This window comes from Cyclopterus lumpus, chromosome 11 (genome assembly GCF_009769545.1).
Source record: "Cyclopterus lumpus isolate fCycLum1 chromosome 11, fCycLum1.pri, whole genome shotgun sequence".
Classification (NCBI taxonomy): Eukaryota; Metazoa; Chordata; class Actinopteri; order Perciformes; family Cyclopteridae; genus Cyclopterus; species Cyclopterus lumpus.
This window is the reverse complement of record NC_046976.1, coordinates 1,865,601-1,883,766: the sequence shown is the minus strand read 5'-3', so window position 1 is coordinate 1,883,766 and position 18,166 is coordinate 1,865,601. Positions and strand designations below refer to the sequence as shown.

Below are 18,166 nucleotides of genomic sequence, written 5' to 3'. Positions count from 1 at the left end.
ACACATCCAATGAATAACCGATTGGCATGTCCAGGAAGTAGTCCAGCACCAATCAGAAGGTCCTCGTAATGACTTGGGCCCGCCCATGGTCCAACCTCCTGGGTTAGTTGTGACAACTGACATCTGCGGTGGAAATAGTTGTACCGTGGTAATAACACAGCTTTAGGCGTCACGTGTGTTCACAGGGCGGGCGCGTGAACGTCAGTCCTCGCCGCTGCCAGTGCTGTAACGTAAAGACTGTTTTAAACTGGACAACATGAATTCACTTCAGACACGTACCGTTACGTAGCTAGCTGTCAAAGTCCGTGCTGGAAAACATGACCTAAAGTTAGTTTTCGAGCAGTTTAACAAGACGCACTTTCCCGAGCGTGCCCACTGAACGCGGCCGGTCATGTCAGCATCTCCAGCAGCAGCCAGCTCGTCCCAGCAGCGGGTTAAACCACGCAGCGGCTCCGGTTGCAGCCGCCTATCCGCGCCACGGTGCCGTACCAGCTCTTCCGTGGAAGTCCGCACAGCCCAACCCGCTCCGCTTCCTGCTCCTCGTCAGTAGCTGACGGGAGCCACACAGGACCGACGACGTCCCGTTGCTCCAGTCCCGTCAACCCGGGTGGAAGCGGCTCGGACGGCAGGCTGGTCCCCAGACAGACACCTTCACCACCGGACAGCAGGAGCTCACCGGAACGCTCTCCCCACCCAAAGGTAGTGCCTTTAAGTCCATCTGGTATCGCAGCCGTCATCGTTCAGGTAGCCGGGTGCTAACTTCTCCCTCACGCCAAACTAGCTTGGAAAATAGGACATTCGGAGGTTTCGGCGATGAGACAACGTGACCGTTGCAATTAAAAACGAGAACCAAGAATGGTTAAAAACAAACACACGTCACTCTTGTGTTCGGCCTATGCTTAGTTTACTATCTAACATTACATTTAAATAAAATCTCATCTTTAACCCCCCCCCCCCACCGTTCGCCATTAGACGCCACGTTGTGTTTTGGTGAGAGAAGTTAGTGGAAGTGATCGGCGAAGCAGCTGGGAAAAATGACATTTTAATTCAAATGAGCGCACTTTTATGAATTAAATACGCACCGAATTGTAAAGGGGACAGTCGTTATTCAGACGGAGACTATGTCAGTATAATGTTACTGATATTACTTTCTTAATTAGCCCGACCACCTATAAATGTGCACTTTTCCTTAGCGAGATTCGACCAAGCGAGCGTCTCTCTTTTACTACGATGTCACTATCCTTATCGGGGCGACATGCTAGGCTAGGTGGGCTAGCTTACTTATTGGGTCATAACACCCTGGGGAGCGGGCGATTGACGCTGTAACGTTACACACCGAGAAGGTGCACTATGCACCCGACAACATAACCAACATGTCCACATATGATCGGTCATTATTTGACCACATCACATCGTAGTCTCTTTTGGGAGCAAGTTGTTATCTCTCCAGCGTGTTTCACTTCCGCATCCATTCATGTTGTCGTTATTGCATTACATTGGCATCCCCTCTCCGGTGAGGTAAACACGTCAGGATATGGTGGTGATGATGGTGGTGATGATGCAGCTACTCTGTCGGAGATAAACAGGGCTCACTGGTCTACATTACACGGAGGAGTGGACAGATGTTCAGAATCTGATATGAGCACACTAAGCTTCTTATTAAGCCTGTACACTTAGGTGGTTTACCACCATTGAGACTGTGAAACAATGTGGTCAGCTGGTAGCTCTATGGCAACATTGGGGCCTAGCAGTCTGTGAGACGTAAACAGAGCCCTCAGGGCAAGCAGGCCAGCCTCTGCAACTACATGCATGTCAAATACTTTGAGGCCAACATGACCAAACGAGAACATATTGCTGTCTACAAAGAGGAATGCAATGTTGTTGCATATGCACCCAATCATCCAATCCAGCCAACATGTAATCATTTGTCATCATGGCTTCTCCACCTTCACTACACATGCTTGTGACGAGTCGTTCGGCGGACCGTGGGATATATCACACAGAGAGATGAGCTAACATCATTTCCTCATTTCATTCTCCAGGACATTTGAGTCTAATGCGATATCCTTGTGGTCATTAGTCACTTTGGGTATTTTAAACAGGGCAATACAAAATGTGCAGTTGCAATAAACAATATATTCATACAATGTCTCCCACCAGATTTGTTGAGACTGTGGTGGGTGTTTGGACCCTGGGCCCTCTAGAGGGGAACGGTCCCGGAGAAGGTTTTAAAGTTAAATGCATCCTCATTGTGCACTTTGAGAGATAAATTAAGAGGCTAGATCGATGACATAACTTTGTACTCTTGTCAACAATTTTGCGCTCTAGTAGACAACTAATTCATGAACACGTTGCATGTGAATGGTGATGATCACAATGCATGGGGCAACCGGACGGGTAACACGCTTCTCAGCGGGTCGCCTCAGTTGAGTCGTGCCGGGAGCACAGTCATGTGATGTCGCCCCTCACAGAGAGAAGGGGCGCAGTGTGTGTCGGGAGCCTTGAGCCATCTTCACCCTGGGCCTTTCCAACCTAGAGCGGGCGCGTCACACCGTAACGGCTAGAGAGAAGCCAATCAGTGAAGGTCCGTGCTGTGGTCTTTGTTGGAATAATTACTTGCACCGTCGCCCCTTGGAACCTCTGATGGATATTTTCCCCAATGTTTTTCAGATTTTATAGACTAAATTATTAATCTAGAAAATTAGCCCTATTTCTGTTTCTAAATGTACACATGTTTAACTATATGTGAATGAGTTGTGTTATTTAATTTGCCTAAATCTATGAAGGCTGCAATTCATTTTGTCGTGAAATTTCTGCTGTTTTAAAATGCTGGTATGACCAGACTTTTTCTTGGTAATGCTAATGTCTTTCACTGTCATGATATTGTCATGCAGAACCAGACTGTAAACTTTCCACCGCCATTCATTGTGTAGGCGTGAGAAAAGACAGCGTAATATTGTATGACATACAGTGACACATTCTGTACATGGAAATGAGATGCCAAACCTGTGAACCGGTCCTTTAAATAGACCCCTCTGAATAATGTATGAGCCCCCTGGTGGGGTTGTGTCTCTGTGGTTTGAGATGGTCAGATGACTCAAAGTCAGGCTGGATGACCTTGTTATCCCGCAAAGGTTTTCAGCATGAACTCCCAGAGTCCAGGCAGAAATGTTGTATAAATGTTGTATTACTAAAACCCCAAAGGTTTTATTGAAATGTCATTAAAAGTCGCTAAAAACTAAATGTGACTAGTCTAGTGACACGTATGGCTGCATTGGGAAAATGTGTTGGAGCTGGGCGCCTTTTACATCTCTGGAGCTCAGCGGGCGATGTGCAAGGGTCCATTCACAATGCATGTAAATAGTGGTGCAACGAAACATAAAACCCACGTATCGGATCAGCACAAAAGAAGAAATGGAGAAAATCTAACTTTTAGATCCCTGATCACGTTGTTTTGTCCATACTAATTGCTCATCATTGCTGATTCATATTGGCAGATACAGATCACTTTGTTGTTTGATTATATATTTTTTCCCACCGTCCCAAAATAAATTTCCACCACTCTGAAGTATAAAGCATCAAACATTTGAAATGTTATCCATTTACTTTGTTATAGTCTATTTTGGGTTTCTTCTGCATAAAAACACACAATTAAAATGCTAAGGAAATAAAAGATTGTATTTTTATTGATTCAAACTAATCTTGTCACTCGTAGTTTTAATAATGTATTATAAGCTGCTTTTTTGCTGTGAAAACATCTTCAAACTACTGAATTTATTCAGGTTATAATTGGAACCTAAATGTGTTTCTGATCCTGATGAGGTGAGATTTCATGTATATATCGTCTGCATAAAGAATGATCTGTTGGGTTTTGGATATCTTTTATGGAGATGTTCTGACTAGCACAAGCACAATTCAGACGGAGGGTGGTACTGCAGCACAGTAGACAACGAGAACTTTCAAAAACAAAAACCCATCAAATGATGATGAATTCGGAGTTTGTGAGAAGTGGATGAGGAAAAAACTGCTTGAATCAGGAAGTCGCTGTAGAAAGCTCCGGCTTGTGAAGAGAAGGTGGCTCTCGCTGCCGGACTGCTTCTCTTTAATGAGCGGCCATTTCTTATTGATGAGAAACACTGTACAATAATTTGTTCTGTCATGCAGAATTAATTATTTCCACGTGTCAGTACATCTTTGGTCAAACTTTTTGCCATCAGGGTGTGCCATCAAGATGTGCCATCAGGGTGTGCCATCAGGGTGTGCCATCAAGGTGTGCCATCAGGGTGTGCCATCAAGGTGTGCCATCAGGGTGTGCCATCAGGGTGTGTCATCAAGATGTGCCACCAGGGTGTACCACCAAGGTGTGCCATCAAGGTGTGCCATCAAGGTGTGCCACCAAGGTGTGCCATCAGGGTGTGCCATCAGGGTGTGCCATCTAGGTGTGCCATCGGGGTGTGCCATCAGGGTGTGCCATCAAGGTGTGCCATCAGGGTGTGCCATCAGGGTGTGCCATCAAGGTGTGCCACCAAGGTGTGCCACCAAGGTGTGCCATCAGGGTGTGCCATCAAGGTGTGCCACCAAGGTGTGCCATCAGGGTGTGCCATCAGGGTGTGCCACCAAGGTGTGCCATCAGGGTGTGCCATCATCAGGGTGTGCCACCAAGGTGTGCCATCAGGGTGTGCCACCAAGGTGTGCCATCAGGGTGTGCCATCAAGGTGTGCCATCAGGGTGTGCCATCAAGATGTGCCATCAGGGTGTGCCATCAGGGTGTGCCATCAAGGTGTGCCATCAGGGTGTGCCATCAAGGTGTGCCATCAGGGTGTGCCATCAGGGTGTGTCATCAAGATGTGCCACCAGGGTGTACCACCAAGGTGTGCCATCAAGGTGTGCCATCAAGGTGTGCCACCAAGGTGTGCCATCAGGGTGTGCCATCAGGGTGTGCCATCGAGGTGTGCCATCGGGGTGTGCCATCAGGGTGTGCCATCAAGGTGTGCCATCAGGGTGTGCCATCAGGGTGTGCCATCAAGGTGTGCCACCAAGGTGTGCCACCAAGGTGTGCCATCAGGGTGTGCCATCAAGGTGTGCCACCAAGGTGTGCCATCAGGGTGTGCCATCAGGGTGTGCCACCAAGGTGTGCCATCAGGGTGTGCCATCATCAGGGTGTGCCACCAAGGTGTGCCATCAGGGTGTGCCACCAAGGTGTGCCATCAGGGTGTGCCATCAAGGTGTGCCATCAGGGTGTGCCATCAGGGTGTGCCACCAAGGTGTGCCATCAGGGTGTGCCATCAAGGTGTGCCATCAGGGTGTGCCATCAGGGTGTGCCATCAAGGTGTGCCATCAGGGTGTGCCACCAAGGTGTGCCATCAAGGTGTGCCATCATCAGGGTGTGCCATCATCAGGGTGTGCCATCATCAGGGTGTGCCACCAGGGTGTGCCATCAGGGTGTGCCATCAGGGTGTGCCACCAAGGTGTGCCATCAGGGTGTGCCATCATCAGGGTGTGCCACCAGGGTGTGCCATCAGGGTGTGCCATCAGGGTGTGCCACCAAGGTGTGCCACCAGGATGTGCCATCAGGGTGTGCCATCAAGGTGTGCCATCATGGTGTGCCACCAAGGTGTGCCACCAAGGTGTGCCATCAGGGTGTGCCATCAGGGTGTGCCATCAGGGTGTGCCATCATCAGGGTGTGCCATCATCAGGGTATGCCACCAGGGTGTGCCATCAGGGTGTGCCATCAAGGTGTGCCACCAAGGTGTGCCATCAGGGTGTGCCATCAAGGTGTGCCATCAAGGTGTGCCATCAGGGTGTGCCACCAAGGTGTGCCACCAAGGTGTGCCATCAGGGTGTGCCACCAAGGTGTGCCATCAGGGTGTGCCACCAGGGTGTGCCATCAGTGTGTGCCATCAGGGTGTGCCACCAAGGTGTGCCATCAAGGTGTGCCATCAGGGTGTGCCATCAGGGTGTGCCATCATCAGGGTGTGCCACCAAGGTGTGCCACCAGGGTGTGCCATCAGGGTGTGCCACCAAGGTGTGCCATCAAGGTGTGCCACCAAGGTGTGCCATCAGGGTGTGCCACCAAGGTGTGCCATCAGGGTGTGCCACCAAGGTGTGCCATCAAGGTGTGCCACCAAGGTGTGCCATCAAGGTGTGCCACCAAGGTGTGCCATCAAGGTGTGCCATCAAGGTGTGCCATCAAGGTGTGCCATCAAGGTGTGCCATCAGGGTGTGCCATCAGGGTGTGCCATCAGGCTGTAAATGGGTGAAAAACATTAAAGCGCTTTGAGGAGTACAAGTCCTTTTACCATCTGACTTCTTGACTTACATAAGACCTTTCTGAAGACTGGAGAGCTGCAACCCTTGGTTGTGCCAGAAGCAGATGATCTTCAGTTTTCAGTGAGGAATGCATGAGTCACCACCCCTATCAGTCTTTATAGGTCAAATGTCTTCCAGCACTGGATTCTGCAGGATAGAGGATGTTTTTGATATCAGTTTATCTGTTTTTGATCTTAATTTGTGCCCACACCTTCCCATCCTGTGATACTCTCACGCTGTTCTACTTAGCGTGTGTGGAGACCACACTATACTTCCTGTTTCTCTCAGGTTGCGTGACATTTACCACCTCCACATCTGTGGAGCTTCAAAAACCAGATAACCTATTTGCTCTGAGCTTCCAGTTTGTTATTAACTATTGAAGTGATACAAAGGCATGCTTGTGAGTGTCTGCATGTGTGGTGCTGCTGTCTGACAGATGTTTGTGTATCCATGGGTGTCTTCCCTCCCCTACGAAGTGGCGTGTGTGCACGTGAGCTACGAGCACCATAAAGATGTTTATTCCAAAGACTGTATATAAGGAGTTGATGTTGTCATGGGGACGTCACCCATTGGTTTTGAGTTCGTGATTTCACTGTCACCATCTTGGATTAAATAATGTCCGTCACCATGTTCGTTTTTTTTGCAACCAATGAATAGAAGTGAACGTATTTGGAATATGTAGGAGTAACGTAGAGACATCTCTGGTGGCGGAAGCGACCTGTCAATCACAGTAAGCCCAGCCCTAAAGCATACTCTACTTTATGGTATGTTTGATTCTAAATGGACCATCATTTACTAAATGAACATCATGCTGTATTGAAGAAGACTTGAAACTAGAGATTGAGACCATAAACTCATGTTTACAATGTTTACTGAGGGAATACATCAAGAGAAGTAGAGTCATGTTCTCATATACTCCTATAGTCTAGATAGTTTATGAGACGGTCTATAGATGGTCAGTGGAGAGAATGCAAGTTTTCAAGATGCTTCCAAATCGGCGTCACTGCAGAACCGGAGGTTGCAGCCTGTGGACGACCAAGCGCACGCCGTAATTACATCACCTCTAGTTGCCAGTAGCTCCATCCAATATGCTAATTGGTTCCTAAACTGCTGGACATAAGCACATTACTTGAAGTCTGACATGGATTTTCATGTGACAAGTGATCCCACGATTCTGGCTTGGTCTTGGTCTTGGTCTTGATTTTGATCTTGGTCCTGCCTTGGCCTTGGTCTTGATTTTTATCTTGGTCCTGCCTTGGCCTTGGTCTTGATTTTTATCTTGATTTTGATCTTGGTCCTGCCTTGGCCTTGGTCTTGGTCTTGATTTTGAGCTGAAAACGATTGATGGTTGATCGTTCAGAGCACCTGTGACCTGATGGAAATGCAACAATGAACCTCGGCCAAGCCAACATAAAATAAAAGGCCAAACATTTACAATAAACCAAACAGTAAACTTAAAATTATTAAACTATAAAACTCCTCAAAATGTAAATCCAAAGCTCATTGTGTAAATAGAGTGCCGGACTAAAAGGAAAGCACCTTTTGTATTCCAGGTCATTTTGGATAAAAAAAAAAAGGTTAGAATAATATATTATATTAGATATCTTTGTGTTTTTTTTGGAAAGTAGCTAACTACTGTACTCAAGTACACTACTCAAGTACAGTTTTGAAGTACTGGTACTTGAGTATTTCCTTTTTCTGCTCCGCTTTCTTATAATCTTGTACATTTTAGAACATATATTTTATTGTACTACATTTATCTTACAGTTATAAGAATTAGTAACTTTTAAGGTTAAGAATTTGCATCAAAAAAGTGAACCAAAAGAAATATATACTAAAAGAAGAAGAAAAGACAACATAGTTACAAAATACTGAATGTGTGCACATAAAACATTTTAATCCAAAAATAAATGAAACATTCTGAAAAAAAAGTGCAGAATTCCAAATGTGAGCTCAGCCAGGGACCGTGTGAAGAGTGTCTCCCCCGCTCAGGGTAGCCTCGAGAAGACGGAGTAACGGGACATCCTGTAGTAACTGGCACACTGCTGAGGACCAACAAACGGCCCTTTTGAGTCAGACACATTATGCGTGTGTGTGTCTGTGTGTGTGTGTGTGCCACTTTTGTTTTATAATATATTCTTCTTTTAAAGTACTGTTATCTGTTTGTTGATTACCATATTTATCTTTAAATTATGTTTTCATTATTGTGTATTTTTTTTTATCGTATTGTTTTATTCTATGTCTGTTTATTGCTATGCACCTTTCACCTAGTCAAATTCCTTGTACGCATTTGGCAAATACACGATTCTGCTTCTGATGTTCTTCTCAGACTCCTGGATGTTGGAGTGAGGAGACGAAGGAGAAGAGGAGCACCCACCAGCGCTCTGCGTCCTGGGGCAGCACCGACCAGCTCAAAGAGGCACGACACTGACATGGACACACACACAAACACACACTGTTGCCGTGCGTCACAAGAATGACTTCAGTTTTGAACTGGTTTATACTTCAAACTATGTTTTGAGTTGTTGGGGAGTAGGGCTGCAACCAACGGTTATTTTTGTATCCATTAATCTTTTAATTAATTGACCCAAAACAAAATTAAATATTTCCGTATTTAATTCAATCAACTTCTCTGAAAAACAATCAAATGTAACAAGATAATAGATCAGATGCCTGATCAGGGTTACTGTCACTAAGGCAGTGCATGTGGAAGCCTTAGACTATGTTGAGAAATTTGTTTTCTTATCCACGTTCTCATCTCTTGGTGACATTGTTGATGATGACATTATTTTTTTCAGAATAATCAGATCTCCCAGTTTTCTATGTGGCAGAGGTCATCGGTAGAGACTGATTTTCTTTAGCATATTCTCCTGTTTGGTATTCGTGTCTTTATGGAGCCGACAGACGCAGCCCGCCAAGGCGCTATCAGCCCCTCTCAGCTCCACCCTGCTGATACTCGGCCGCAGCAGGGAAGTGGCAGATAACGCTATCTCACCCTTAACTACCCACTTCCCCTCTTTGCAATGGCCAAGACGCGCCACAATTTATGGTCAGCCTAAGTCCCAGCTGGCCCTTCTGCAGCAAAGGGAACAATAAGGGCCAGCCGGATGACAGCTCTGCCCACACTAATGTCTGCACAGGCTCAGTACTGAGTTATAGGGGCTGCAGAGGAGCGCCACCGATGTCCATAGACGAGAGGGGTCGGACCTGAGCAGTGCAGATGCTTCAAAGAACTCCAGAAATGTTAGGGATATTGGTCTGCATAATCGGTATCATCAGTATGTCAGGTGTGTTGTAGTTAGTGGGTCAAAGAAAACCAGGTCTTGTTCTGTCGAACAATTTTGTGCTGAGACTGTTCACACTGCAGTTTAATGTCAGCTCCAGCAGTGTGTGTTATTCACACTCCCTCTCCGCCTCCTGTTGCTGAAAACCTGAGACGTGCAGGACCCGAGTGAAGGCCCAGTGAAGGCCCAGTGAAGGCCCAGTGAAGGCGGAGAGGGAAACAAGAACTTGCAGCACTGTGTAGCTGGTTCAGTGGCCTACACATAGGGATCACATAACAGCCGTTTCAGACAGAGCCTGCATTGATTGAAGTGGTGTGTGTGTTGTATTTCTACAGCCAAGAGGGCCAGTGTCAGAGCTGTGTGTGGGGACATGTGGAGACATGTCCTGGAGTAGGCCTACTGGTGCACAGTGGAGGGCTGGGAATTCCTTCCCCACTTTGCCACTCACACAGAAGGCTAATACAGATAAACAGTGTAACCAGGTGTAGTAGAGGTTACCTTCTACCAGTTGTCTACACATTAGCAACACTTACAGTCACTGTGGTTTTTATTTTCATTTTATAGGGACGTTAAAAGATTCAGGTACATCCAGATACACCACTATCTTTACTTTTATTGGACTGAACGGTAGAGTCACTCATTCTGGGACTGCGAGTGCTACTTGAGAAAGTGAACATTAACCAACAGGACGGATGGTGAGTTAGCCTGCTAGCTTGACCGTCTCCAGAGCTGGCTAGTGTCTAGTAATTTTTTGTAACCGGTGAAGCACGAAAGCATGGTGGAATTAGCATGGTAGCTAGCTAACCAGCCAGCCAGGATTAGAGAACCTAATGCTTTATCCACACACTTGTCCCAGTGTAGGAAAGCACATGGCTATCGTCAAGTAAGTGACCAGCATATTCTGCAATTAGCAAGCTAGCTAAATAGCCAGCCTCTCACTGGTTAGCGTGCTAATTCCACCATGCTACACGTGGTATACAGAAAGTAAGTCAAGGAGACAGAGCAACAGCCCCTACCACATTTGCTGAGACATTTTATTACAGAGCTATGTATGGACTTGTATAATATTTAGAGTTCTAATAATAATGACTTTAAATGTTTCTGTCTCTGTCCCCTGCTCTCCGGTTTGATTCCAGCAGATTGCGAAGCTCCAGCGCAGTAAACAAGAAGGACGCCACAGTAAAGACAAGCACCGCCTGTCCCCCCTGCAGTGCAGCACCACCACCTACACCGCCCTCACCTGCACTACAAACCACACCTCCACAGCCGGCCACTCTCAGGTACTGTTATTCAAACGGTTCACTTTGAGGGAGTCTGCTTTGTGTGCGGTCCTCTTACAAATGGGGGAAAGTGAGTTGTGGCGAGCAAAGAGTAGAAGGCCATCAGCTTGACCGAATTGATTTGAAAAGGCTATAAATAATTTGATTTTAAGTCTGTTATAATTCAGTCTGCAATAAATTATTTCTTAGTGCTTTCTCTCATTTTATGGCCTATGTCAACATACTCATTGAAAAAAATTGGTTAAATGAAAAAGACTAACTCATTTGAATGTATCCCATCCATCCATCCATTTTCAATACCGCTTATCCTCATTAGGGTCGCGGGGCGCTGGAGCCTATCCCAGCTGACATAGGGCGAAGGCAGGGGACACCCTGGACAGGCCGCCAGTCCATCGAGGGCTGTATCCCTTTATTTATTTAGTTTGCAGAATGACATCTTAAAATATGACGAAAGACATTAAAAAATCCATTTGAAAAAAAACATCAATAGAACCTATTAATGAAAGACATTTGGTGCAAAGCGTTCAGCGTTGACAAGCAAGGACTGTGGACGTAGTCATGGACCTGTCATGGTGATGTCGTGGGGCGACTGTGGGTCAGTGGTTAGCATGTCAGTTCAATCCCCGCCCTAGTTGAAGTGTCCTTGAGCAAGACACTTAACCCTGCATTGCTCCCCGTAGCTGTGTCTACGGTGTATGAATGTAACATGTAAAGTGTCTTAAAAAAGCACTATATAAATTAAATGAATTATTATTATTATGTCACTCGTTGGTTTGTGGACTGATGTTTTGAAGCCTCGATTCCGGCAAGTTTGCCATCGCCATATTTACTTTTTGCAACCGATAAACAGAAGTGACAATATTTGGACTGAGGAGGAGGGAAGTATGGATGCAATATACGGCTCTGGTAGGGACCTGTCATCACAGTAAACCCCGCCCCTAAAGCTTACCCTGCTTTATGATCAGTTTGACTCTCCATGGACCATCATTTACTAAATGAACATCATTCTGTATTGAAGAAGACTTGAAACTAGAGATTGAGACCATAAACTCATGTTTACAATGTTTACTGAGGGAATACATCAAGAGAGAAGTAGAGCTTTAACACATGAAGCATAGACTTCTATACAGTCTGACTACACAAATGTGGTAGATCATTCTTAGAGCTCTGATGCTTAACTTATCAGAATGATGCAGCTAGTTATTAAGTTGTTAACATTATTAGCATTCATCCCTAAACCAAATATTTCTCGACCTGGAATCTGATTTATCAACATGAATTACATTTACTATTAACTTGGAATAATCAGCTTGTTACACAACAAACTGCTCAGATGGAAAACTGGCCTGTGTGTTGTGGTGCAACTACCCACTTAAATTTCCATTGTGCTAATCTCGTATTAGGACACATTTTAAACGGCCACTCAGACAACTTGACCACATGACCAGCTGATCCCAGTGCTGGAGAACTGGTCTGAGTAGCACAATGATAGGAATAGCGGCCGTGTTTGTCTGATTCTCTTCCAGCTGTCAGTCCGTGGACAGATAGGTGCAAGGTGATCGATCTTCTCAGCACAGCACGTTTGGTAGTTGTAGTATTGGCTGCCATGTCCGCTCGCTTACACCTTAAGAACCTGATTATTTTTTTGAATCGAGAGGGTTCAGAGTGTCATCCGAGGGCTCTCTTGTGCTTCTCTCCATTCCTGTGCTTGTATGTGCCGTGTGTCTCTGTTGGAGTGACAGGTGAACATTGAATTCTCTCTCTGTCACTGAGTGATAGTTAACTTTCTGAACCCCAGAACCTGCCAGCGGGATGGAAAAGCATGTTGTCTTTAAACAATCACCCAAACTACACCATTTATCGCAGCCAGCAGCTGGCAAAACGGTCCGATTTTCATCTTCCTGAGGGTCCTCAAACACAATCATGTGTGACAAGCGCTTCCATCAGAGAAAGCAACTGAAACTAAGCTGAAAATGGTGTCCTATCACAGCCCCTCACTCCTCTGCTCATACTGCTCAATACGAGCCCTTCAATTAGATCACGTTTGGAAACAGTTCTATGCAGGAGGACACACTTTCCTCATCCAACACTGTGTGTGTGTGTGTGTGTGTGTGTTGCAGCAATTTCCCATGTCGAAGTCGGCCCAGATGCCGCTTTCCAACATCACAGTGCCAAAGCCTTCCATCTCCAGGGTGCCCAGCAGCATGGAGGGCATCAACCACGAGCTGGAGAAGGTCTTCATCAAAGATAACGGAGAAAAGGAGGAGCTTAAGGTGGGGCTCTGCTTCCTTTTCAATGTATGCACACAAGCCGGAGTAACTCTTAACTGGACTCTGATTAGTATTCTGCTCCTCCCCCCCTGCTGTCTGTCTCCCGTCGTCTCTGCAGTCCCTGGAGGTTCCCGATGGGCGGCGGGCACCCTTCCCCCCCCAGCAGCGCAGCAGCAGCACCTGCAGCGTGGACACCCAGACCCCATCGGCCCCCGGCCGGTCCAGCAGCTGCTCCAGCCTGTCGCCATGCCCCTCGCCCGCATGCCCGCCTGGGTCACATGACGGCAGCCCTTACTCCACGGAGGACCTGCTGTACGACCGGGACAAAGGTAAAGAGCGTTCCCTGCTGCTGCTGAAGCAGTGAAATGAAGGGGAGATGAGCATCGACAGAAATCAAGAGCAGACCGAGTCGGCATGTGCATGTTTCAATAATTTCAGTAATTTTTTTCAATAATATTGAGACCTGCAGTGAGCCTTTGGAGCATCATATTTATCGCTTTCAGTGTGTTTGTGCCTTTAGTTTGATACTTTTACAGCCTATATTGCTTAATACGTTGTGTGTCCTACTTCGGGACTGAAGAGGGGCTGCATTCAGCTGGCATGTTACTTTTGGCAGCTTAAAACTATGGACTTCCTCTAATGAAGAGCAACGTGTGAAGTCAGACACTGTGGGCCTTTTTGATAAATTAGCACAATGTAGATAGTAGAGTTACTTCCTGTAGTGATTCTTCAGAAGGCACAACAAACAGTAGAGGTGGCAAGGTGTTGTAATCGCTGTGCCTCTGTGTTGACAGACAGTGGCAGCAGCTCCCCGCTGCCCAAGTTCGCCTCCTCGCCCAAACCCAACAACAGTTACATGTTCAAGCGGGAGCCGCCAGAGGGCTGTGAGAAGATTAAAGCTTTTGAAGAGATGAGGTACAGACCAACTAAAGCACTTCCCTGCTGCCTCAGGAACGTGTGACCCCGCCCCCCTCCACACCTGACCTAACTGCCTGTGTTCCTCCACAGCTCCAGGCAGTCCACACCGGCGTCGGTCCCCCTCTTCTCCTGCCCCGACAAAAATAAGGTAAACTTCATCCCAACGGGCTCGGCGTTCTGCCCCGTCAAGCTGCCCGGCTTCCTGCACCTCACACCGGCCTCAGAGCCCGACGAGGCGGCCGCCGGCTCAGAGCCCCGGGGGGGTGCTTTGCTCCGCGGGGCCCCCACTCAGGTCTTCATGAGCACCAGCACAGACGACCCCGCGGAGGAGCCCCGCTCGCCATCAGAGACTGCAGACCCGACAGACAGCCCGGCCATCAGCTAGACCGGAGCGGAGCTGGCCTCTGCCCTCCGGGATCCACCCACCACGACTGCCACCCGTCACCACTGACCTCCGTCTCTCTCTGTGCTGACCCCCCCCACCCCTCTTCTATCTCTGCATGACGTAGCAACAATGTCCCACATAAACCACCGGCGCCACCACGAAGACCTCACTTCTGAGCGTGTCGGCAGAGAAAGGAGATGCTGGTTAAAGGTGATGGTCAGCAGGCATAGGAGGGAAGATTGCTGGGGGGGAGGGGCATGCATTTTAAAACTTGTAGTATATTTCTCATTAAATTATGTGTTGTGTTCTGTTTCAACATTCACAGTATGAATAAGCTCTCTAAACATATACTATATACACATATATCTCTATGAAAAGAACGACAAATGCTTGTTTAAAAAAAACTGAAAAAAAGAAATCCCAAATGGTGTATTGCTGTGTTTATGTATCTAACAGGAAAACAAAAAACTGCTGTATTCTTCAGGATTATGTTTACACTATCCAGGTCACATTGTTAAACCCTGTCTTAAAAAAAAGAAAAATAATTTGGGGCGAAAAGATGAAAGGCCTCAAATTGGTTGCAGTGTCTGCATAATGGCCTTGCTTCAGGTATTTCACAATCAGAGTCTATACTCAGGTAATTTGGAATGTATGTCCATACGAATATCTGCAGCCTGACGATGCAGAACAGATTCACCCTCATTTAGTCCAGTTTGCTTTTTACTCCCAGACCAATCATTGCTTTCTGAGGATAGCCGACTGCAGCGGGAGAGGGCTGAAGGAGTGACTGGTGGTAGGATACTGTGTGTGTGTGTGTGTGTGTGTGTGTGTGTGTGTGTGTGTGTGTGTGTGTGTGTGTGTGTATCGGGGGACCAGAAATGGGCGAGTCTGAAGTACCGTCACGTGAAGACGCAATCAAACTGAAGCAGTTGGTTCTTTAAAGGTGCAGACTGGAGGAGTTAGTTGTGCGAACGTTTCTTCTGAAACAAATGATCTTATTCGATTTAATTCCGACTTAATGCAGCCTAGAGCCGGAGCAATACTGGAATCAATATGTATGTGAATCCATAGAAGTTAGATTATCAGAGAATATTCTGAGCAGGATAAGTAGCGAGCAGGAGGTAATATCATCACACTGAGTGATGGAACACACCAGTATCAATGCCATATTGGCCACCATGAGCTACGGGTCATACCAGACGAAGCAGTAACTTCTCTTTGTGTGTTGTCTTTTAATTAATTCACATTTTCAATTGTAAGAGGGCGAATGGGATGAGAACCAACGGGCAATTCATCCTCAGCCCACGAATAGCTCTCACTTGAAGCTGTGGGACGCCGTTTCTTTGGGGGCAAAAATCTTCTGAGAGGAAACTCGAACTTCTGCACCTCGTTCGTGGCTCTGTTTTCAGGCTTTACAAAATCTAGCTTGTGAAAGGAATCTTTGGCCAATCACAGTTCAGAGAGTTCCTATTGGCTGCTGCGTGTGCTCGTCCCTTCAGAGCCTGATTCACTTGTGGAATCTCCTGCAGGAAAGTTGCTATTTGCCTGGTGGGAGGGGTTGTATTACCCCCCCCACCCCCAGAAAAAAATACAGCCTAACTTTAACTGGCAAAATAGTGATTTCAAGCTGCACCAATCAATATTTTTTTACGTCCAAAATGTGGCTTTTTTCAACCTCTTTTAGATCCTTGTTTGACTTGTATGACCCATGAACTCTCTTAGTGCACCACAGTCTACGTCGGTGTCTAGCCTGCAAAGCTAGTGGTTCATTCAGCAGCTAAAAATGGTCCGATATCTTCCTTGGGACCAAACCAGAGCGTGAAGGGAGAGTGAGTAGTGGACTTACATTCTTTGGGTAGAAACCAACAAGACACCAGGTGACACTAATGTTGCTGTGCGTCGGCCGGATGTAGCCAAGTAATTGTTTGACAACTTGGAGGTAAATAATATGTTACGCTGTGTTTCCAAACCAAGTGGCCCAAAGGTCTTTAAGTGCAGACACAGCTAATAAAAGAATCACACATGTGAATAGTGGAGACAGACTGGGCAGCAGTCAGGGCCGCGAGGGATGGATACCCAGTCGGGACACTCAAATTAATGTAGCCATACGCAGAACGTTTGCACAACTCTTCACTCCAATCTGCAGACCCAAACTGTGTTGATGATCCACATCGTTTCTATTCCATTAAAAAGCATTCCGTGAGATTTTTCTGACAAAAAAGACTCATTCCTAAAATATCTCGGCCTTTTGGACCACGCCGTCCGTGCGTCCCCTTCACCGTCCCCCTCACCGTGCGTCCCCTTCACCGTCCCCCTCATCGTGCGTCCCCTTCACCGTCCCCCTCACCGTGCGTCCCCCTCACCGTGCGTCCCCCTCACCGTGCGCCCCCCTCACCGTCTGCCCCCCTCACCGTCCGCCCCCCCTCACCGTGCGTCCCCCTCACCGTGCGTCCCCCTCACCGTGCGTCCCCTTCACCGTCCCCCTCACCGTGCGTCCCCTTCACCGTGCGTCCCCCTCACCGTGCGTCCCCTTCACCGTGCGTCCCCCTCACCGTGCGTCCCCTTCACCGTCCGCCCCCCTCACCGTGCGTCCCCTTCACCGTCCGCCCGTCACCACCGAGCAGCCCAACGATTTCCACGTTTATGTCGGTATCTGGTGTGCTCGTGGAGTCCCCCACCCCCACATTGCCCCTCTCATATTTTGTATATATGTGGCTTTTAAAGAGGCTTAATGCAATGTTGTGGTTTCTCGAGGCATTTCTGCACCTTACCAAGCGCTATGGCTTTCCCAGTGTCCCACATATTCCCAGCATTGGCAAACTAGATGTGTGCAATAATAGGAGTTATACAAATTTACAAAACAGCGCGTTGTCGTCCGGTCTTTAACACAACGAGTCTCATCTTCATTCCTTTGGTTGTGGAGTGCGAGGGCTGGATCGGCGAGCCGTAAAGCTATCAACTGATACAAAACCAGCACAGAGCGACCAGAGAACATCACTGGCAGGTCAGAGGTCATCAGCTCGCCACGTGATTCTCCTTGTGTAACCTGCAGTGTCAACGTTCATGCACAATGGCAATAAATAACAACAAAAACAATTGCTTTTGTCCTCGTTTGTGTACCTACTGGCATGTACATCATGTACAACATGTACATGATGACAACTGTACCACAACAATAATCTGCTTTCATCACACAGACATCTGTGTGTTCAGAGTATCAAACACATGATCCCAGTCACTCAAGTAGGTTGTTATGAATAAAAGAAGCCATGCTTTAGAATACGGCTCACAATGCACAGCATAATTCTTCTTGATCTGGAATCTGAGCCATTGTTTTGGCTAGTTGAGTAGAATGTGCCCTCTAGTGGCCACAGGGGTCAATAACGCCTCACTGGCAGCATAACACAATCAGTTTGATTCACCAAAGCTTGATTTCAGATGGTTGTGGGCTTCATGGGGATACATACGATGATGAATATTTCTGGAAGAGGTTTAGTTCGTCAGATACTTCTCCCTGAGGTAGAACAAAACACGGCCATGAGTTCAGACATTTTATGATGTTGGTTTTACAAAAAGAGGTGAAATGTATCAATATAAGGCCAGAACCAAACCACTCTGGAGATGGCCCTCCACCTAATATCAAAATATGTATTTATTATAACTGCCCTGTGCTGACTAAATAATAATATTCAGACAATGCAAATAACTCTGAACTCACA

General features: G+C 47.0%; 1 protein-coding gene across 4 annotated transcripts; it reads left to right on the top strand.

Moving 5' to 3' along the window:
• Positions 1-109: 109 nt before the first annotated feature.
• On the top strand, positions 110-17,543 carry glcci1a (glucocorticoid induced 1a). Of its 4 annotated transcripts, none has more exons than XM_034544731.1 (7): positions 110-699; positions 8,640-8,729; positions 10,734-10,874; positions 12,995-13,147; positions 13,263-13,473; positions 13,939-14,059; positions 14,153-17,543. In XM_034544731.1, exons 4-7 carry the CDS (start codon positions 13,004-13,006, stop codon positions 14,445-14,447), a joined length of 771 nt encoding a protein of 256 aa, XP_034400622.1. In that variant the 5' UTR covers positions 110-699; positions 8,640-8,729; positions 10,734-10,874; positions 12,995-13,003; the 3' UTR covers positions 14,448-17,543. The 4 variants fall into 4 exon arrangements, with proteins under 4 accessions (XP_034400622.1, XP_034400623.1, XP_034400621.1 ...); XM_034544732.1 differs by having other exon boundaries at positions 119-699; positions 10,731-10,874; XM_034544730.1 differs by lacking the exons at positions 110-699; positions 8,640-8,729 and adding an exon at positions 8,738-10,289.
• Positions 17,544-18,166: the final 623 nt, after the last annotated feature.

Bases quoted from the DNA above. Each gene is read 5' to 3' on its own strand.
- glcci1a (XM_034544729.1), top strand. The intron at 13,148-13,262 runs GTGGGGCTCTGC...TCGTCTCTGCAG, and splicing joins GAGAAAAGGAGGAGCTTAAG to TCCCTGGAGGTTCCCGATGG. The intron at 13,474-13,938 runs GTAAAGAGCGTT...CTGTGTTGACAG, and splicing joins GCTGTACGACCGGGACAAAG to ACAGTGGCAGCAGCTCCCCG.